The 23,038-nt window shown below is 41.5% G+C and overlaps 1 protein-coding gene across 1 annotated transcript in view; it reads right to left on the bottom strand.

The window, feature by feature from the left end:
* Positions 1 to 1,181: 1,181 nt before the first annotated feature.
* The window catches only part of LOC117139400, a 61,412-nt gene continuing 39,555 nt past the window's right edge, over positions 1,182 to 23,038 (bottom strand). Inside the window, exon 4 of the mRNA XM_033301667.1 lies at positions 1,182 to 1,187. Within this exon, the coding sequence (XP_033157558.1) occupies positions 1,182 to 1,187 (6 nt within the window). The remainder of the gene's footprint in view (positions 1,188 to 23,038) is intronic.

Below are 23,038 nucleotides of genomic sequence, written 5' to 3'. Positions count from 1 at the left end.
GTATAAATACCACAAGGGCTATTTTGCAATTTATTCAAAGTTTTGGCATACCAAAAGAACTCATTTGCGACCAAGGTGCCGAATTTCAATCTAACCTTTTCAAAAGTTTTTGTTCACAATATAATATAGATTTACACACTACTTCGTTTCAGCAATCTTCAAGCAATGTCGAACAGTTGCATTCCACACTGACCGAAATCTATAGAATCATTATAGATCGAAAGTCCAAAGAAAGGCTCGAATGTAATCACGAAGAAATTTTATCAGAAACATTAATCACTTATAATAACGCAGTCCATTCTGCTACTAAATTAACTCCATTCGAACTTTTCTCAGGAAGAACCCATCTTTTTAATAAAAATATTACAATTGATAACTATCATGACTATTTGACTAAATTAAATACATTTCGTAAAGACCTTTACCCTAAAATTAAGGAACAAGTAGACCAGGCAAAAATAACTAAAATACAAAAACTTAACGAGGATAGACACGAACCACTCCCGGTTACCCCAAATCAAACTATACACAGAAAAGAAAATAGAAGGAATAAATTAAGGGCAAGATTCAGTCAAGAAATAGTTCACGCTGACGCAGGCCCAACGTTACTAACTAAGAAAAACCAAAAACTTCATAAATCAAAGATAAGAAGGAATAATAATAGAATAGTCAATAAGGGTAGCAACATTACAGATCCAGATTCCACATCAACATCGAACACGACCTAAACGAAATAAGACTTTAAACTGACAACAAAATAATAAAAACAAATAAACTTGAATTATTAAAAACAAAAAAAAGAGACATTATAATACATTTTGTTTAAATAAACTTGTTTATATAAATAATATTAGTATAAATGTAATCTTAATAAATGTGGAAAAGTTTACGTTAAGCACAAAAAAAGGGGGAAACTATTAAGTTTAAAATTCAAATTTATCTAAAAGCAAAAATAAAATTTTTTTTTTTTAGAAACATTAAAGATTCCAAAATATCACTATACTAAATACGGAAAAACTGTACCGATTGTTAGAAGTAAGATAAAATTCAGGAATAATGAAATTCCTCTTAAAATACCAATATTCAAGCAAAAAGAAATTGTATTAATTAAAATTATTATTAATATTAAGATTATTTCATTATCTGTAAACAAACTACCTACAAATCAGAAAAGCTATAATTCAAACCTATTCGAAAACATAAACAAAATTAAGTTAAACAAAATGCTTGTTAAAATAAACTACAATAAATGTCAACTAGAAGTTAAGTCTAACAAGGACAAGACATAAAGATATTATTAATAGCCCAACTATTTAGAAGAAATTTGAAGTTCATCAGAGTTACCATAACAGCGACAACCTTGTCTTCATCACGAACTCATTTCTACTTTGTGCATATCAACGAACGGGATAATAAGCACCGAAGAATATCAATAGTGACATACATAAAAATCTAAAAAAAAGCTTTCGTCTCTACTTTGTGAGCATCGACTAACGGGATAAAAAGCTCTAGCGTGTAACCATAGAAGCATACATAATTGTTTTTCAATAAAGCTTTATTATTGTGAGTTGTACCATCTACTTGAACAGTCGATCGTTTAAATTATCCGCATAAATAAATAATCTATACAATTAAATATAACAAGGATTCATATGAACATAGATAAATGTAAGGTCGCACATCGTAGCCTGCCACCGTGTCGACCTAAGGCAATTTGGTAACGCGCGCCATGCAGGTGCCTTTTCTATTCCTTTTGATGCGCGGCGGTCGCGGCTAGGAGCGGGGGGAAGTAGATGTCTGCAGGCATAACATTAGTGCATTAGTATTGATGTATGTGGACTGGAGTGGGTCTCCAAAATGTGTTGGTAATGCATGTAGAGTTAAGAACTACGCATAATTCTGATTTTGTGAAGAGAGATTGTGTCAGTCAGTGATCGATCATTGAGCAGAACAGACATGCCTCGCTCACGCGCCAGAAAACGTTGCGCAGACAACATATGTATATAGGAGTGGAAAACGGCAATATTTTTGGTTAAATGAATATTTATATCGAAATAATTTTTTATATTTATCTTTATTATTTATAAATTTTTATTATTTGTGTAGTATAATTTGTATACTGTATTGTGGTATATATTTTTTTTGGGGAATCTTGAAAAAGTGAATGTGGAGGTATATATATATTGACGTATTTGCGCCACCCAAACCGGCCAATTTCATTAATTCCATTAACAGTAAAGCATTTAATTGGTTCTCGTACTGTATGCCATCTGCTCAGTATGTGTTTTTTTTAGCAACGGCACTTAGCCTGCTCTCGCTGAGTCTTCTCCTCAACTTAGGAATCCCAGAGCAATGTTCTTCCTGAGCAACCAAGAGCAATGCTCTCCCAAAATACACTAACATATTTCTTAAGCTCAGAGCCTTCTCCTCAATTTCACTTATATTTAATTTTCAATCTTAAGCTGATAATCAAACAATGAAGAACAAAAATCGGTCTCGATACTTTAATTGTACTTTTTATTTGGAAAAAAAGTTGATTTCGGAGTGGGATTAAGATTGTATACGAAACGGTTCATTTATAGAATCAAGGCAATTTGTTGTAGCCTTTTATTTTTAACTATATATGTAGTTCTTCTTGTTTATATAGTTTTATTTAAACAAGTAATAGAGCTTATAAGTGTAACAAATCATTTATGTTCTTCAAGACTTCACAGTTAATTATTTGGACTTATGACGACATTTATTATTAAAATTTACGAACAACCGCTCTTGGCAACAACTTCACTCGACTCCCGACTTCACTCTACACTCTACACTCCGTTTCTATCGATAGATTGCTCTTGTTTAGGGTTGCATTTAATCAGGGATGCGATGTAAAAAAATCGAAAGACCTAGTCTAACCAATTCCCACTGTGAGTATTCTTACTTAAACCAATTCCCACATGTAAGTTAACACAAGCCAATGAACTAGAACAGTTGGCTCAGTGTATGAAACATAATATCAAAGTGCTGACCCAGCATTGGGCCGGAAACCCGTGCGCAGCCGGAAAACCAAGCATATTTGCGTGGTCGCTGCGAGTCTTTGTTAGCTTTAAGAATCATCTTAAGTTTCAGTTTGAATTTGCATTAACCAGAATAAAGAGCGGCATCTCGTCAACTCCGACTAAGGGTCGTAAAACATATTTTTATTACTTACTCCGCCAGACCACAAGGCTGGCAGTTAAAAGAGGAAAGTTCCTCTCAACGTAAATAATAATCTTCTCCTGCTCCCCGAGCAGCCAGCGAAGGAAGCCCTTCACCTCTGGAGGAAACCTGACGACGGCAATATCGCAAGACGGTGCGATCAATCTTTAAATAATTGGCGCTCAACTAGTGGTAAAAACCACCACCCACTACCACCATCACCAACACCGCCCACACAGCTTCTTAATTTGTGGCAAAGCAAAAGACAGCGGCGCGGGAAAAATGAAGGGAATAAGTGACGAAACGACACACACTCCGACAAAAAACATGTGAGTGGAAACCCATGCTAAACGCATTTTAAGTCTGTTAATATGTTTAGGCAATGAGCTTTTTCATTGACTTTGAAAAAAGGAGTGACAATTTATAAACACGGCAGTTTGAATTAATAATATTTGCTGCATAGGGCTGTAGGGTATAACGAACGGCGGCAGTGCCCGTACCGAACCGATTGAAAGTTAAGGTTTATTACAGCAGTACCTGTGCGATCAACACATAATTTGTAACTGAGCTTGCTATACAGAAGGCAAATTAGCAAGTTTTACAGAATAAAGATTAAAACAGCTGTGCTCGCTTTCTATTGAGAGAGAGAGGAACATAGCATAAAGGGGAATGGAAGGGGGGAAAAATCTATTGCTGCACAGAGCAATGTATAAGAGCGGTAAAAAAATAACTGAAATTTATGATGAGCTGCTGCTGTTTGGGTAGAAAGCAAAGTTTAGCTACGGCTCTATTGAACATTCCAGTGGCAGTTTTGAGAACAGGAACTCGTGCGACGCTATCGGGTCCAGGTATCAGATTGATTACTCGAGTTAGTGGCCAATTGAGGGGTGGCAGGTTTTCGTCTTTTATTAAAACGACATCATCGAGCTTTAGATATTCACGTCTCCACCGGCTCCAGAATATTTGCTGTCAGTAGGTGATTCGCTGTCAGCGATCCAATGAGTTGAGATTTACTTTTGTTAGATCAGGCTCAGCAAACAAGGCGAGGGGGGCCGTGCCTAAGAAGTGCGCTGGTGTTAGTACTTTAAGGTCGTCAGGGTGTTCTGAAAGAGGAACTAAAGGTCTTCAATTAATTATTGCCGCAATGTGGCAAATGAGCGTGCACAGGTAGCGTGCAGCGGGCAAAACGGCAGGGCTAACAGTAAAAAATTATGCTTTGCTGTTTTGACAGCCGCCTCCCAGAGACCTCCAAAATGCGGCGATCGAGGAGGGATCCTGAATCGCCATTAAATTCTATCAGTCAAGCTTAATTCATGTACTGCAGTTTGATGTGATGTGTTCAGAAACAAAAGCTTAAGATCATCCAGCTCATTTCGAGCGCCGACAAAATTGGTGGCGTTGTCCGACCATATGCGTGCAGGCTTTCCACGAGTCAGTATAAATCGACGCAATGCATTAAGAATTAGAATAAGAACTGGCCATTAAGGTTGCGGTCGTACCAGAGGGGTACCCCAAAGTCATCCTCAGCAGTGAGAACCTCTCACAGCTCGAGGACGCACTACTGGAGGAAACAGTCCTCCCCGGTTGGGATTCTCCAATTAAGCTTGGAGGAATCCACTTCAGGGTGGGTCACCGGATAGTGGACTGCCGCAACGCAACCACTGCTGAGTGGCTGCAATCAGCAGTCCCCAGCCTCAGTAAGTGGAGCGGTGTCTCCCTGGAGGTAAGGATGGGCGACGACTTGCCATCGTCACACAACATCACCATCTTCTGCCCCAGGACAGGGGACAAAACAACAAAGTGGATCATGGAATTGATCAAAAAACAGAATGACTTTGACACTGAGAGCTAGTGTCTCATATCAAGGAAGAATGAGGGTGGTGGCTCGCTCCTCAGCCTTGGCCAAGATTACCTTTAGTTACCACAAGCTGAGCTTCAGGTTTGGAGACATCTCAGTTTGTGGTTTAAAGAAGGGCAAAGCGATCAAAGCCGGCACGAGACAGGTCGAGACTCCTCGAAATCTACCAGTCTCCGCGGAGAAGGAGAAACCCAATAAGCTCTCAGAAACCAGCGAGGATCTGGCGGATGATGAGGATCTTGATGCGACCATCATATGGATGGGGGATCTGACCCCGATATCCTCTCAGGAGCTAGGCATGGAACTAGACCTGCTGAGTAAGGAAGAAGCGATACCGGTGGATGGTGATCTGGGTATTTCCAGATCAGCAACGCCGACGATGGAGCCGATCATATAATGGTCGGAAGTACAGGGATAGCTCAGGTGAACATCCATCGCGCCAAGGCGGCCTCGGCTGTGCTGGCAAGGATGTTCACCAAACAACATCTTGGGCTGGCCATGGTACAGGAACCCTGGTATAACCAGGGAATAAAAGGACTGTATGTGAAGAACGCCAAGGTAATTTGGGATAAACGGGCCTCTAGCCCCTAGCATTCTTTGCCTGTGATTTCGGGCTGAACACTGCAAGAGGACACACTCACCCATCATCATCGGATGTGATGCAAATGCATTTCACGTGATATGGGGCAGCAGCGATGTGAATCAAAGAGGTGAGTCACTCTTAGAATTTATCTTGAATAACAATATATAAATCCTAAATGTCGGCTATGTTCCGACATTTGTTACTAGGGTAAGATCCGAGGTTCTGGACATTACACTTTCCAGCGGATCGGAGGCCTCGCATATAAGCGACTGGCACGTATCTCCCGAGGAGTCAATGTCAGATCACAGAATTATCCATTTTAACATAGGGCTAAATCTAAAATGTAGCGAGCGTATGCTCAATCCCAGGAATACGAACTGGGAAGGGTTCACTGCCTCCATACAGCTACTAGGGTAATTCGGAAACTCCGTACCACTCTAGAACTGGAGGCCGCCGTAGAAGATATTAACTCGTGTCTTACTAACGCGTTTAGAGAAAACTGCTCCCATGGCCGAGCCAAGAGGGAAAAAAGATGCTCCGTGATGGAACGACGTCTCTCTCGACGAACAGGCGTCTCTTTAACAAAGCAAAAAGAGAAGGGAACTGGGATGCCTGCCGGAATAAACTGACCATGTATAACCACGAGATCAGGAAAGCCAAACGAAGGAACTATAGAACCTTCTGTGAGGCAATAGTAAACACATGTCAAGGCGCAAGACTTCACAGAGCAATCTCCAAAGGAGTGCCAGAATCAAATCAGGCACTACGTACGGAGGATAACTCCTATACTATAGGAAGTAAAGAGAAACTTGAGCTACTACTGGCAACTCACTTTCCCGGAAGCACCCTACAAACGGATGGGAATACCCCGGTAACGGCACAAAGTAGACCGTGTGCTACTGATCGGGCCAAAGCAAAATCAATAGTAACAACGGAGAGATTAAGATGGGCAATTGGTACATTCCAGCCCTGAAAATCTTCTGGTCCAGATGGCATTCAGCCAATCCTGCTACAACGAGCGCTAAATCAGCTCGCAGACCCATCAGCTTGACATCGTTTTTGCTAAAAAACATGGAAAAGCTAGTGGATGTCAGCATTAGAAGCACTCTGCTTGTAGAGCATCCGCTCCAACGGACGCAGCATGCCTACAGGGCGGGCAGATCAACTGATACTGCCCTATATCACCTGAAAACCCTTATTGAGGATTCACTTACTCATAAGGAAGTGGCGTTATGTGCCTTCTTAGACATACAGGGTGCATTCGACAATACCTCTCATGAGGCGGTCAACGCATCCCTGGCAAAAAGAGGACTAGATGCAACAACCAACAGATGGATCAAATCACTACTGGCATCTAGGCGAGCCATGGCCACTATAGGAGGACAGTCGTCCACAGTACCACAGTACCACGTACCACAAGGGGTTGCTCCCAAGGGGGTGTCCTCTCGCCTCTCTTGTGGAGCTTGCTGGTAGACGAGTTGCTGGACAGACTGACCCAAGGCTATGCTGACGATATTGTCATTATAGCCAGAGGTAAATATGAGAAAACACTCTGCGATATCATTCAACTGGGCCTCAATATGACCAGCGAAGGGTGCAAGGAAGTAGGCCTGAGCCTAAATCCTAGCAAAACTGTTATTGTTCCTTTCACAAATAGGTACAAGCAACAGAGAATGAAGGCGCAATAACCTTGTCAGAATGTCGCATAGAGGCCAGCAAAGAAGTTAAGTATCTTGAGATAACCCTCGACTCCAAACTTAGCTTCAAAACTCATGTCGATAACACAATTGATAAGTACACCAGAGCACTTTTCACGTGTAGGAAAATTGCTGGAAAATCGTGGGGAACCTCACCACGCATAATAAGATGGCTGTACCTCATGGTAGTCAGACCCATCCTAACCTATGGAGTAATAGCCTGGGGTGATAGAGCATGCCTTAGCACCACTAAGGTGAAACTTCATAAGCTGCACAGAATGGCCTGCATATGCATGACAGGATCAATGCGTACCTGTCCCACTGCAGCCCTAGAAGTACTAATGGAGGTAACGCCGCTTCATATCGTCATTGAAATGAAACGGAAAGCCACCCTAATAAGAATTGAAGGAGCAGGAAATGGCTGCAACCTTACAAGAAAGGATGCTGAAAGCCTAAAAAGGGATATCCCTTTGCTGATGCAACCAAGGGATGAGATGCCAGCTGAGCAAAGGTTCGCTCAGAACTTCAGCACTCATCTCAGTAATATAAACAGTTGGACAACCCTGGGGAAAGTACACCCTATGAAACCACAAACAATAAAGTGGTATACAGACGGATCCCTCACCGACGAGGGAAGTGGGCTGGGGGTTGTAGGCCCCAGGTTAAAATACCACGAATCAATGGGCAGATACACCAGCATTTTTCAAGCTGAAGTCTGTGCTATTGTCTGTTTAATCTGCAAAGGAACTATAGTGGCAAGGACATTGCTATACTGTCTGATAGTCAAGCAGCCATAGAAGCGCTCAGCAAAGCTAAGATAACATATAAGTTAGTGAATGAAGTGAGGACAGCCCTAGACAAACTAGGAGCTGTCAACAAACTCACAATAAGGTGGGTCCCGGGACACAACAACATCCCGGGCAATGAGCTAGCGGACAACCTAGCCAGGAAAGGGGCAGAGAACCCTCTAATTGGGCCCGAACCATTCTGTGGTGTTGGTCACCACAGAGTACTGGGCTTACTTAAGTCAATAGAGGAAGAAAAACGTCTGTCCTTCTGGGAACACCTTCTAAGACTTAGGCAGCCTAAGATTCTCCTTCATGAATACAACCATAAAAGATTCAATACCTTAATGACACACGGGAAAAACACCGTGCGCATTTTAACTGGCCTTCTTACGGGGCACTGCCGACTTCGCAGTCATTTGCATAAGATTGGCATTGCAGACAGTGAACTCTGTCGCTTCTGCTGCATGGAGGAGGAGAGCTCTGCACATTTTATATGTGACTGCATGGCGCTTTCCATCAGGAGGAACAGACTCCTGGGCATGTTTGAAGTCCCACGGGAAACAATTGCAGCCCTAAACCCCAATAAAATTCTGGCATTTATACATTGGACTTCAGGGAGATCTTTGAGTCATGAAGGGGTAGTACAACAGAAAGAAATACGTGCGAGCACAACCGCGCCCACAGGTGTACCCAGGATAATGTTAAACAAGTCCTCCAGTATTACTATTTTCCAAATATGTCTAAACTCGCCAACGATGTAATTATAAACTGCAACCCATGCATTAGCGAATAATTTTTTTTTTTTCGCACGGGTCCCACAGCCACACCTCCCGCCCAACCGACCGAATGGCGCTGCCGTGTATCGTACGGCTCGATTCGCGAGAAGATAGACGCGTTATAGAAAAGAGAACAAAGACGAGGAAATGAACATAATATAAAATGACTAATAAATATTAGTGTTAGTAGGATCTAATGATGTACTAAAAAATTGAAAATTGATTGCTTTAAGAGGGGCAGAGAGTCAAGATTACAGATAATAGGATAAAGTCTATTATAGTCAGAACATAATACTCTGTAAGGGTCATGCAACTCATAGTTAGATCCATAATGATTTAAGATAAGTGGTATATAGTTTCTAGTGAATCTACTTGGAACCGAGAAGTTAAGTCGACTAATCAAGTCGGGACGCTCAAAGTCACCACGAATAAGCTTACAAATAAAGACTGTTCCAAGCATAGTTCTACGGTTAGCTAGGGATGGTAAATTAATTAAAAGTAGTCTACTGGAATAAGGAGGTAATATATGGTTTGCATCCCAATTTAGGCGCCGCAAGGCAAAAAGTAAGAAGTTTTTTGGACCGATTCAATGCGGTCCGAGTGGACTGCGTATTGTGGACTCCAAACAGGTGATCCGTACTCGAGAATCGGACGGACTAACGAAATAAATAAGGTCTTAGTCAAGTAAGGGTCATCAAATTCCTTAGACCACCTTTTTATAAAACCAAGCACACCCCTGGCCTTATTGACAATAGACGAAATATGGTCAGAAAATTTTAGTTTTGGGTCCAGAAGAACACCAAGATCATCAACTCGTGTTATTCTGTCCAGAGAGCACCCACTTAGAGTGTAAGTCGTGCGTATTGGGTTGGCACGACAAAAGGTCATAACTTTACACTTGGAGCCATTTAAGTTTAATATGTTATCACGGCACCATATTTGAAATCGGTCTAGATCGGATTGTAAGTCCAAATGGCAAGAAGTGTCCTTGTACTGGAGGCATAATTTAACATCGTCTGCGTACATAAGTACACGCGAATGTTTTATTATTAAGGGGAGGTCGTTAATGAATAAGGTAAAAAGAAGCGGACCAAGATGGCTCCCTTGTGGGACACCGGATGTGACTCGGAAAATAGAAGATAACGAATTTTTAAAGAGGACTTGTTGTGTCCTGCACAATTTAGAAGATAAACAGGGAAACCTATAAGATCAAGTTTTTTTATTAGAAGGTAATGATTAACAGAGTCAAATGCTTTACTAAAATCAGTGTAGATGACATCTGTTTGAAGATTATTTTTGAAACCCTGTATTACGAAAGAAGATAGCTCCAAGAGGTTAGTGGTTTTAGATCTGCGTTTCATAAAACCGTGCTAACACGGTGATATGATTATTAATCATATTTATTAAACGTATGCAACATAATAAATATATTTATTAAACATATGCAAAGATGAAATGAATCAATTACTTATAAATCGAATCATCATCTTTGCAAAAGAAAAGTAATAATAATAAACACCAGCGGATTTACATAAATTCTAGGATACTTATTAAGTAGTATCGCATATACTATTTTTTTTTTGTTCGTTTTTTTCTCCAAAATAATTTTTTCTTTTTCGCAGAGTAGGCAAACTGAGAGGGTGTGCGGGATAGTCTAATAAGTCTCAAACTGTATGCAGTTAGAGATGGTTGTGATGTTTACTTTTACTTATATTTCCGGTGCTCTGAAGGTCTTTTAGCTCACAATAATAGTTCCCGAATCTCCTTCTGGCTCTGGCTTGTATAAAGCTCGGCGCTAGCTTGGCACTGAAACCCTTAAGAAAATTGTTCGTAAGTTGTGGGTCCTTAGCTTTAGTTCTTAAAATGTCAAAAGAATCGTCGTTAAGCTGCGATCGTGAATCATATCTAGGGTCGCAACAGTCTCTAAGGGCTATGTAGAAACTCGATCGAAGTGCGCAGCTAATTCTACTTAAATTTGCTTCCCCATTACGTTGACTAGGGTCCACTAATGATTTGATGGCTGCAATAACGGATCTATTGAAAAAAATAAAGGCATTTGCCTGGGGAAAATAGAACGCGGAATAGCTGTGAAGGATTTTATATTTGTTTAAAAAATAATTAAAGTTGTGGGACTTAAAGTGAACACCGTTATCAGATACTACGATTTCCGGCGTACCAAACAAAGGAAAATATTCTCATCTAAGTATCTTATTACAGCCTCTGCCGTAAATTTTCGAACTTGTTTCAAAAAGGGAAATTTAGAAAGCTGCCAACATTTCCAGATTTACTAAGGGGAAAGAGTCAAAGAAAGTAATACCGTCTTAGAAGTTCTAGTGTCTTTTCTTTCCTTCATGTGCATGAAGTGGATCGCTATGGGACGCTTCCAGCGCAGATGACACCAGAGGTCGTGGTACTCAAAGCTTCCAGCATGCGTCGTCTGCAACTTTGGTTCTAGTGGCATGCTCAGCCCTACGAAAAATGTAGTCTTTGATCTTAAGGTCAGGCAAGGCAGAATTCTTTTGACGTATTCTGACCTTCTGAGGTATTCTGTCGTCATTATTATTACGAGAATAAGCAGACGTGAATTCTGGTGCTGATAAGTCGACTATTAGCGCCAAGGACGAAAGGTCTTCGGTATTAGTCCGCGATAAAGCATCCGGTACAATAAATTGGGTACCTTTTCGGTGCTGTATATATATAAGTTAACACAAGCCAACGTTCTAGAACAGTTGTCTCAGTGTGCGAAATATGATATAAAAACGTCAAAAATGCTGACCCGGCATTGGGCCGGAAACTTGTGCGCAGACGGCAATCACAGCATATTTGTGTGGCCGCTGCGATTCTTTTGTTAGCTTTAAGAATCATTTTATATTTTAGTTCGTTTTGAAGCCTCATTGAATAAGAGCACAAGCTCATATGAGAACAACTCCGGCAATAGCCGTTATTCTTTTATTAAAATAAAACTGACTGAGTCAATAGGCCAGCAGTTAAGAAGGGTAGTCCCCCTTCCATCATAATCTTCTTAATTGGCGCTCAACTAGTGGTAGGAACCACCACCCACCACCACCATCACCAACACCGCCCACACAGCGAGAAAATTTATGACAGCGGCGCGGGAAAAGTGAAGGGAATTAGTGATCAAACAAACACACATACACCAGAAAAAAATCATGTGAGTGGGAACCGATGCTAAACGCATTTTAAGTCTGCACAGAAACGTAAATTTTTTTTAAATAAAAAGTATAAAATATAGTAATAAAATAAATTTATAATTCATTAATCCAGCAGGTATACTGAAACATGGTCTCGTGTCAATGGGAATAAAAACAAAATAATATAATTATTCTTCATAACAGCGCATACGTTCATTTGTTATTGTTGTATTTTGTTACCGTTCGATGTAAGCGCGACATTCGACGCTGCAGTCTTTGTCTTTATTTTTTTTTATTTGTTTGTCTTTGGTCAAATGCTATCACCACAGGCAGCTTTTGCATACCTAAGTGAATTGGACTGCTCATGCAGCCCACATTCTCACGGTATAGGAATAGTAAGCCGTACTCCACAGACTCAGAGGGGAAGCTTGATTTTCGTTATCAGACTCTAAGACGCGTAACCGCGAATCCCCCTGAAATGGCGATAGACCCTGTAATACAGGCAGTTGTGGCCAATACTTTGGCGGACGAAGCTGCCAAAAATGAACTCACGCGAAATGAAATGCGTCAGAAAATTCAGGAGCTGGCCAACCAGTTGGCAACAACACATGTCGCGTCCACCTCAGCAGTGGCCCCCGTAATTATGGTAGAACATACAAGCCCATAGTCATAACTAATAATTCCCCATGTAGCATGACTTTAGATACCGTTAAATATTTGCCTGAATTCTCGGGATCACAGGAATCGTATGTTTCGTGGCAACAAGCGGCGATTGCTGCGTATCGCATATTCAAAGATTTCAACGGCATCTCTCGCCATTACGAGGCAGTGACAATTATTAGGAACAAAGTTAGGGGCGCGGCCAATAACGTTTTATCCTCGTTTGGCACTGTACTGAATTTCGATGCTATTATAAATCGGCTCGATTTCACTTACAGTGACAAGCGTTCAATGCATGTCATTGAAGAGGACATGAGTACTTTAAGACAGGGGAACAACATGACCCTATTACAATATTATGATGAGGTCGAGAAAAAACTCACCCTACTCACAGATAAAGCTCATATGTCTCACGAGCCATCGGCGGCAAAAACATTGTGCGAAAAGTTCCGAGAGGACGCCTTGCGTGTTTTCATCTCGGGACTTAAACGTAACCTCACCGATGTGCTTTTCGCGTCAAAGCCGAAAGACATGCCGTCAGCTTTGGCCTTAGCACAAGAAGTGGAATCTAACCACGAGAGGTACGTTTTTGAAGCCAGTTTTGCAAAAAGTCAAGAAGACAAAGATCGCAAACCTGCTGCAAAAACGCAGGGTCGTCAACTTGACAGGTACGACCACCATGACCCACAACATTATAATACCAAAAACCCATATTTTAATAGGCAGTATAAGGCACAGGTGCACGCCGACCCGCAAAGTGCAAAAAATTACAAAGGCAACGGCACACCAGAGCCTATGGAGGTCGATCCATCATTTTCTAAATTGCTGCAGCCGACCCAGGCAAATGCCTACCAGAACAGAAAACCAGCCACCTCTGAGCGCACAGGCGCTGTAAGGAAACAACAAAAAATTAACTTCATTATGCAGAATGCGGAAGAAAACACAGGAGCATATGCCGCCGCCGCCTCCAAAGCGGCATCGAAAATAGACGACGATGCCATTGCCGAGTATGATTCTGACTACGTCAATTTTTTAGGGGAAAATCCCTGTTACCCGTCATCGACCTTTTTCATTCTACCAGATCTTACAACATTCGACGGTATAATCGTGGCCGATCTGTTAACACAGGCCGGTGCATCACTTTGCCTTGCTTTCGCCCAACTCAAGTGGGGTAAGGAAGTTGAGAAGATTTCATTCCATAAATGCACCGACGTCAACTTCACTAACGTGGAGTGGCATCCGAAGATGTTATGCTCAGATACCCGGATTACAAGAAGCCATTCCATCTAACGAAGGATGCTTCAGCCTACGGTATTGGCGCAGTTCTTTCACAAGAGAACCGTCCTATTACAATGATCTCGAGGACATTAAAGGATAGGGAAATGAACTACGCCACAAACGAAAGGGAATTATTAGCCATCGTTTGGGCGTTGGCCAAGCTGCGACACTATTTATATGCGGTGAAAGATATAACTATCTTCACCGATCATCAGCCATTGTCATTCTCGGTATCAGATTCTAGGGTTAGAAAATTTAAAAGGTGGAAGGGTCGCCTCGAGGAAACGGGTGCGAAGGTAGTCTATAAACCGGGAAAAGAAAATTTAGTTGCTGATGCCCTATCTAGGCAACAAATTAATGCCATAGAAGAACAGGACGAGATTTCCCTCACTCACACCATAGAAACAACGGATAAGCCCCTAAACTGCTTCCAGAACCAACTAGTTCTAGAAGAGGCCCGCTTTCCGCTGAAACGCTCTTTCGTTCTCTTTAAAGACAAGAAACGACATTCGATCAACTTCACCGATAAGGAGTCATTACTAAATGACCTTGCGGATACAATAGTCCCCAGGGGCGTAAACGCCCTCCATTGCGATTTGCACACGCTAGCAACGGTACAGGACGAATTAGTTCGGAAATTCCCGACTACAAAATTCTGGCACTGCAAAAACCGTGTTACAGACATTTTTGGGGTCGAGGAAAGAAGGGAAATCATATTAGCAGAACACAATAGGGCCCACTGGTCAGCCCAAGAAAATGTGAAACAGTTTCTCACAGAGTACTACTTCCCAAAAATGGCCAAACTGGCCAATGAAATTGTCCAAAACTGCAAAACATGCGCGAAAGCCAAATATGATAGGCATCCGAAGAAACAAGAGATTGGCGAGTCACCGATTCCCTCTCATATAGGAGAAATGCTACACATAGACATTTTCTCGACGGATAAAAAATATTTTCTCACTTGCATTGACAAGTTTTCGAAATTGGACGTCGTACAGCACGTGCCGTCAAGAACAATTGAGGATTTGAAACCGGCATTGTTACAGGTCATGAATTTCTTCCCAAAGGCGAAAGTAATTTACTGCGACAACGAGCCATAGTTAAAATCGCACACGATCACGGCCATGCTAGACAACCATTTCGGCGTCAGCATCACCAATGCGCCACCCCTTCACAGTGTATCAAACGGGCAAGTGGAGCGTTTTCACAGCACTCTGCTGGAGCTCGCCAGGTGCGTAAAAATTGACAAGGGCTTAAGTGATACCGTGGAAATAATTTTGGTAGCCACTGCCAGATATAACAAATCAATCCATTCGGTCACCGATAAGAGGCCAGTCGACGTAATACAAGAATACACGGACGACACACAAGAACGGATTGCTGACAAAATTAAGAGGGTCAAGGACGCGCTAAGGTCTAGGGAGAATGCTTCTCGACAAAACAAAGTCTTCGAAGTGGGCGAAAAGGTTTTGGTCAAAACTAACAGAAGGCTTGGCAATAAACTCACTCCCTTGTGTGAGGAAAAAGCCATAAAAGCAGACCTGGGGACCACGGTCCTCATTGAGGGGAGGGTGGTCCACAAGGACAACTTAAAATGACTCTCTCGCTTAATTTTAAATTTTTTATTATCACCAGCCATTTGGCAAACTTCTATTTAGTAGACATTAAGTCCGTTGCCAAAGAAGCGATGTTTTAGTTTTAGGATAAAAGTAAATAGTGATGGGATAAACCTCAGCGAACAAGAAAAAGCGAAAAAAATACATTTCCACAGGTGCAGAGTTTTCATCCTCCTCTCACTGGCATTGGTGTCAGCGCACATCACTAACTACTCACAAACAAGGTATATCCCCATCATAGATGGAGAGATCTTGGTGTGGGAGGAGCTCGCGTATGTGACCCACTCGGCAAATCTTTCGGGATACATGCGCGTAATAAAAGAAACAAGCAGCATGAACGAGATGTTTTCACAGTCTCACATGAGGAAGTTGCTAGAAGTGGACACCTCGCACCTTCGGGACACGCTGCATTCGTTAAGAGTCCACCACAGAATCGCAAGGAGTTTAGATTTTCTGGGCTCAATGCTGAGGGTTGTAGCGGGGACGCCGGATGCCGGCGATCTAGAAAGAGTTAGGTTCACAGAGTGGCAGTTGACACAGTCAAACAATAGGCAAATCAAAATTAATACTAGACTACAAAGTCGAATCAATTAACAACCACTTGCAAACACATAAAAATACCCAAATTGACACCGGCTATTTATATAAGACACTGCTGGCTAGGAATAGAATACTAATGATGGAGTTAAAAAATTTAATGTTGGCTGTATCACTGGCGAAAAACAATATTGTCAGTCCAAATATCCTAGATCACGCAGACTTCAAAATTAGTTTGGCTAAAAGAACCCACAGATACCCCCTAGGGGATCTTATGTCCGCATCGTTTGTAAAAATATTACAAACCTCTAAAATAATACACTTCATTATCAAATTCCCCAAAATAAAATGATCTTGTAAGAAGGTCACTATTTTCCCGCTCACTTGCAAAGGGGTTATGCTGGGAATAACTGACAACATGGTGGCAAAGTGTGGAGAAAAAGTTCATACAATCAAAAACTGCACCCCGACACCGTGGGCTATCTTTTGCCAACTATCAACGGAAAGCTCAGGCGCCAGGGAACTACACGCAGGCGTTCTAGGGCATTGCGAGTCACAACCAAGCGACCTACACCCGCTTACCCGCGTGGATGAGGGAATCATCATCATCAATGACCGGACAGCAAGGGTCACGGTGGACAACGGAACAGAAGTCTATCTACGTGGCACACATCTCATTACCTTCAACGATCGCGACTTGATAAATGACACCACCTTTATAAATCACGACAAGGCCCAAATACGAGCTCCAGGGGTAGCTAGTTCCCCATCATTGAATATCACCGCCAACAAAAATATTCTGAGTCTCCCCTATCTTCACCAACTTAGTGAACGTAACTTGGAGTTCATCAAAGAGTTCGGGGGAGAAATTGATACTAACCATTCACTTCGCATAATACTCATCGCAGCAGGGATTTGTTGTGCAATGATTTGTATCGGCATCACCTGTCTACGGTTCATCGGAGCGCGTAGATCTGCAATCCAACTAAACGGGATGATCGCTGAGTTAGGACCAACCGAGGACGGCCGGAATCTTGAAGGGGGAGTAGTTAACACAAGCCAATGAACTAGAACAGTTGGCTCAGTGTATGAAACATAATATCAAAGTGCTGACCCAGCATTGGGCCGGAAACCCGTGCGCAGCCGGCAAACACAGCATACTTGCGTGGCCGCTGCGAGTCTTTGTTAGCTTTAAGAATCATTTTAAGTTTCACTTTGAATTTGCAGAATAAAGAGCGGCAGCTCGTCAACTCCGACTAAGCGTCGTAAAACATATTTTTATTAATTACTCTGCCAGACCACAAGGCTGGCAGTTAAAAGAGGACAGTTCCTCTCAACGTAAATAATAATCTTCTACTCCCCGGACTCCCCGGAGCAGCCAACGAAGGAAGCCCTTCACCTCTGGAGGAATCCTGACGACGACCATATCGCAAGACGGTGCGATCAATCTCTAAATAATTTGTATGCGAACTTGAAATGTCATCAGTTTTCTGGGATATCGATTGATATTGGGAAATAAAATGAGAAAAAATTTAAATATTGCCATAGTTTTGCGAGTTACTTAGGCGAGTTAAATGACCGGTTGTAGCTAAACAATAAATTTGCAATTTTCTGCAGCTGATAAAACAGCTGATAGCGCTGCCAACTTGGCGCAGTGGGTGATCTTTAGCGTGAGGCGTTGCCAAATCAACGGTGAGATCAGTGCTGAGTTGCGACCGTAGGGCGCATAATTTAAAACTGAATTTAAATTTAAGTCGTCAAATTTAATTTGATACTGGTACTTTGGGAGCGTAGCATTCTTTAAGAGAGGAGAAGAGGCACAAAGGTCGCGGAAGACCGAAAATCATCCTCTTACCGTGTTGGTGCCTAAGCTGAGGCTCTGGATGCCGAGCTTAGGCGGAACATATCTACAGCGAAAAGCCAGAAGACAATGGACTACATTGCCGTGATATCGCAAAACGCGGGAGCTGGTTCCTCTCATCGGTCTTCGAACCTGACCACGGCTCTCCTAACGAGGATCTGAAGTGCATACTCACTAGGATGAATGTCAAGATAAAATACGCATTTGAGACTCAACGGCACGTTTAAGCGACGCTCTAGGATTTGGCCTCTGTGCGCACGGGAGCTCAGGGATTAGCACTATCCTGCAGCGGACTGAACGAGGCTACGTCAACAGAGGAGCTCCACAGTCGCATGGTCGCTCAATTCCAAGGCCTACAGTTAAATCCAGAGGATGTCAGGGGCCTTCGCAGGATGCGGGATGGGACGCAGATAGTTTGGTGAACGCGAACGATAAGATAGCTGTCCGAAAACAGGGCACCTTAACCGTGGGATGGTCAAGGTGTCGCATAACCCAGGAAGTCTAGCCCACATAATACAGGTGTCTGGGCTACGGACATCGAGCAGCACCCTGCAATGCGACTTATAGGGCAGACAGCTGTCTTAGATGCGGTGAGCGTCGGCACAAGGCAAACGGTTAAGGTTGCACCACCAAAATGCCTAATCTGCAGCAGCAAGGCGGACAAAAACCACCCGACGGGTAGCTTTGCGTGCCCGACCTACCGAGCGAGCCTAAAAGCTAAGAGCCACCATAATGCACGCCCATATTAATTTAAAAATTGTTCCACAGTTTGGGCGGGACCGGTTCGTCAGCTTTAGGGCGTTAGAGTGGGCGTGGCAAAAAGTTTTTTGGCAATCGGTAGAAATTTAAAAGACTAATAAAATTATGAAAAAATAATGAAAATGGTTCAGAAATGTGACCGTGGCAGTTTTGGGCGGTTTGAGGGCGTGGCAATTTTTTTTGCAAATCTATAAATATTTACAAAATTAAAAAAATTTTGAAAAAATTTTAAAAAATGGTTTAAAAATGTGGGCGTGCCAGTTTTGGGCGGGTTTAGGGCGTTAGAGTGGGAGTGACAAAATTTTTTTTGCAAATCGATAGAAATTTAAAAGACTATCAAAAAAGTGAAAAATATTAACACATTTATCAAAAGTGTGGGCCAACAATATATGTATATGTATGTAACAATATGTATCTCAACCTTTTAGCTTTTATAGTTCCTGAGATTCGACGTGCATGCGGACAGAAGGACAAGGCTAGATCGACTTGGTTATTGATCCTGATCAAGAATATATATACTTTATATAGTCGGAAACGCTTCCTTCTGTCTGTTACATACTTTTCATAGAATCTATTATACCCATTTATTCTAGGAGTGACGGGTATAATTACACCCTTAGATATGTTTATTTATATTTATTTTTCATGCGTGAAGTCAGTTTTTGGGACATAAATGCACGGATTGAGGAATATTGCCAGAGGACAAGATGTTTGACATCATCCAAAATGACCCAGTTCCCCATGATGCAGATAGCGCAAGGCGTTTTGTTACATTTTGTAACTACTATAGATTTATTAAAAACTTCGCCGACTATTCACGGCACATATCTAGGTTATGTAAAAATAAAGATTCCTGTAAATAGACAGAAGACTGTCAAAAAGCGTTTTTGCATCTACAACTGATGGAACCTACTATCTTGCCATACCCTGTTTTTAGTAAAGAATTTTGTATCACAATAGATTTTTTTTATTTAGCTCAAATATTTTATTTTATTTATATATTTATTATTTAAAATTTATTTATAAATTAAATTTATATTTATTTTATTATGGATAAATATTAAATTTTTTAACATATGATAGACTTAGCAGGTGAATTTTACATTGTTGTTGATATTTATTCAGCGGCTCTCAAGCTCGGAAATGAGTCCTGCGCAGTCTTCGGCGTTGTTCACTATTGTCCAGTAGGGGGATGGCCGTTATGTTGGGATGCCTATGAAGCCTTTTTATGTACCGATCGCTGCTCTTCGGTTTCTCTTCTCTGACCCAAGGGAACCCAAGGACCTCGTGGATGGTGACGTTGTCGTACAGCAGGTGAGACGCAGGTTGGCTTGATGTATCACAACAGATACGAGCAAAATGGCGTGTGGCGCAGTTTTATCTCAAAACCATAATGGCCACCAACTCCCAGGGTGAAAGCAATAAATGCACGATGGAACAGGGGTTAGAAGCAGTACATTGGCCAATAACACACTTTAGACCCTATATTTACTGTGAACATTTTACAGTCAAACTAACTCTGGCTCAAAATTGACTCGTATGAGACTTGAATTGGAGGAATATAGTTTCACCAAAAATACTAGAATAACATAACAACGTAACGCCATACGATTTTTTGGCGCACAATTTTTTCGGCGTGGCTCTAGAGGTGGCTCCAGGCTCTCTTTCAGAGTGAGAGAGCGGAGAGCGCTACAGCCAACAGCTCTTTTCTACGCATACAGTGATAGCAGAAAACTGTTGGTGTGCTCACGTATGCTCATGCCTTGTAAATTTAACAAAATATGCCCTTTACCTTAGAAGTTCTTGGACTTTAAATCTATATTATTTTTGATCAATTGGCACCATGTGGATAATTCTTGTTTTTCATTGCCTTAACGTTATTATTATTTAAATATATCTTAGAAATAGTAATAGCCGAATCTATGTACATATCACAAAATATATTTCAAAAATGACTTTGTATTAGTGTTTAGCTATTGAGCTTTTTCAATAGCTGTTGCGAATAATAAAAAACCGAAGAAAGTTTGCTTTTATAACGACAGTTTTTATTTTGCGAATAGTTATTCCTTTACGATAGCGATAATTGAAGGCGTAAGTTTGGTCTTTTCCGAAACACGAAGAATTGGCAACTGGCGGGGCAGGCAGCCGAAATGCAGCGCCCAAGCTAAACGTAGGTAGCTAACAACAACAAACAAGGAATGAGCGCCGTACAGATAAATGCGTGCGAGAGCAGCGGTTTGCACTATGGGCATCGCAACTGCTACCACTGCCTAATTTTGCTTATAATATTAAAGAATATGAGCTTAGTCTACTGCACAGTTTTGGCGGCTGCATGACCCAACAATTAGAATACTTGTCATTAGAGTATTCAGCTTGCGACGTATGAAAAATAAATAAGGCGATGATTGTTGAGTGCTTGTGTCCGCACTTCGTGCCTCAAGATATGACTTTTGAAATAAACAGTTTTCAAACTTTTATTTATTTTATAATTTTTATTTGTTTTGTCAACACCTTTTTATTTTAATGATGTATATTTTTTTTGACTATTTTTGAATTCTTATTGGATAATTTACGTTTTAAATTACAGTAGTTATAATACTTTCCTTTACATTTGCTTTTATTATTTAGTATATTTATTAAGTCATGATGATTTTTATTATTTAACATTCAGATTCAGTTGAATTATTTTCTTATATTACAATTTGAAATTTGGGAAGAAATTCGCTTTTGGTTTTCTTTTAATTTCTTCTTAATCCGTTTGCTTAAAGTTGACTATAAGCAGAACTGCTCGATTTTTGAAATTTTCGCTATATAACCGAGTTTATATTCAATTAAAGTCGTTTTGTTGCAATAGTAAAGTAGTGAAAAATAAACTCGAAGGTCATATAAATATAGGACCCCATTACAATTGTAATGGCCTCCTCGTGGTGTTCCCTGGGTACCGATTATTACATATATTATTATATATAATAAATTTTCTTCCCTTCTTCCTCTTCACTATTCTCGTTGTCTGCACAACGTTTTCTGGCGCGTGAGCGAGGCATGTCTGTTCTGCTCAATGATCGATCACTGACTGACTCAATCTCTCTTCACAAAATCAGAAATATGAGTAGTTCTTAACTCTACACGCACTACCAACACATTTTGGAGACCTACTCCAGTCCACTCCAATGCACATGGTCCCTCCGGACCCTCATAGCCCCCGCCACATGGTCACTGCGCAGATAACCATATTGTGTAGCTGTAGCCTTGTGAAAAATTAACTCAGAGTCTATGGTCTCTACGAGTACCTCAGTCGGCGATCTCTCGCAGTGGTCTCTACGAGTGCCTCAGTCGGCGATCTCTCGCATTGGTCTCTACGAGTGCCTCAGTCAGCGATATTTCGCATTGGTCTGCGTCTACCTCAACAGGCACCGACCATAACTATTCGTGGGCCTACTATACGTTCTTTTGCTTGTCAAAGATCTCAATACATATCGGTTACCATCAAGCTTTTCCGCCATCACATATGGCCCCCAAGCCTTTGGTTTAGCTTTGTTTGATGCCGCTCTTCACTCTTGAGCAAGATACGGTCGCTCACATTGAATCGTATTTCGAATAAAATTAAAATCAAAATTACAAATCTTTACGGCTAGAATTTGTCACGAAGCCGTTACCTATACCACTCATAAGCAAAGCACTACTAATTCATCCTTCCATGAACACATCCGCTAATCCCTCTTTCAATATGGAATCAAAAAGAAAAGTATGGAACGGACTCACCCATCTGGTACTAGTTCCCTCTTGGATTGACAACGGCGCACATATCCACTCGTTTCTCAGTTGAATGTTTCGCTCCCATCATCTTCCTTCTTTGCACATTGGGTAGATATGAGACCATGTTCACCGCACTTGTAGCAAGTTACCCTTGATTTTCAGCGTTGATGATCATCGTGTCTGTCATGTCGTTCTTTGTTGTTGGCAAACTGATTTTGTTGTTTCCTAAGTCTGCATTCAATCATTTTGTGTCCGAATTTTCCGCAGAAATGACACTCTATAGATGACTGCTTTTGCCGTTTAGGATAAGTGTCGGTTTGTTGCTCCGTGGAACCATTTTTCCGTTTATTAAAAGTGTACGCTTTTAATTCGGACTGTAAATCGCCTCTGGTTCGAACATTTGATGTAAAACTTAATCGCTGCAAACGGTTATCAACATTTGCCAGCAACGCGAGAGTTACGGACACAGCAATTTCTTCCGTTTCCATTTGGCGCCTGTTCATCGTTAGTTCTGTTACCATGCGGCTTGCATGG

This window comes from Drosophila mauritiana, chromosome 3L (assembly GCF_004382145.1).
Source record: "Drosophila mauritiana strain mau12 chromosome 3L, ASM438214v1, whole genome shotgun sequence".
NCBI classification, from domain to species: Eukaryota; Metazoa; Arthropoda; class Insecta; order Diptera; family Drosophilidae; genus Drosophila; species Drosophila mauritiana.
Note: the sequence above shows the minus strand (reverse complement) of the source record. Positions and strands in the feature narration are given on the sequence as shown.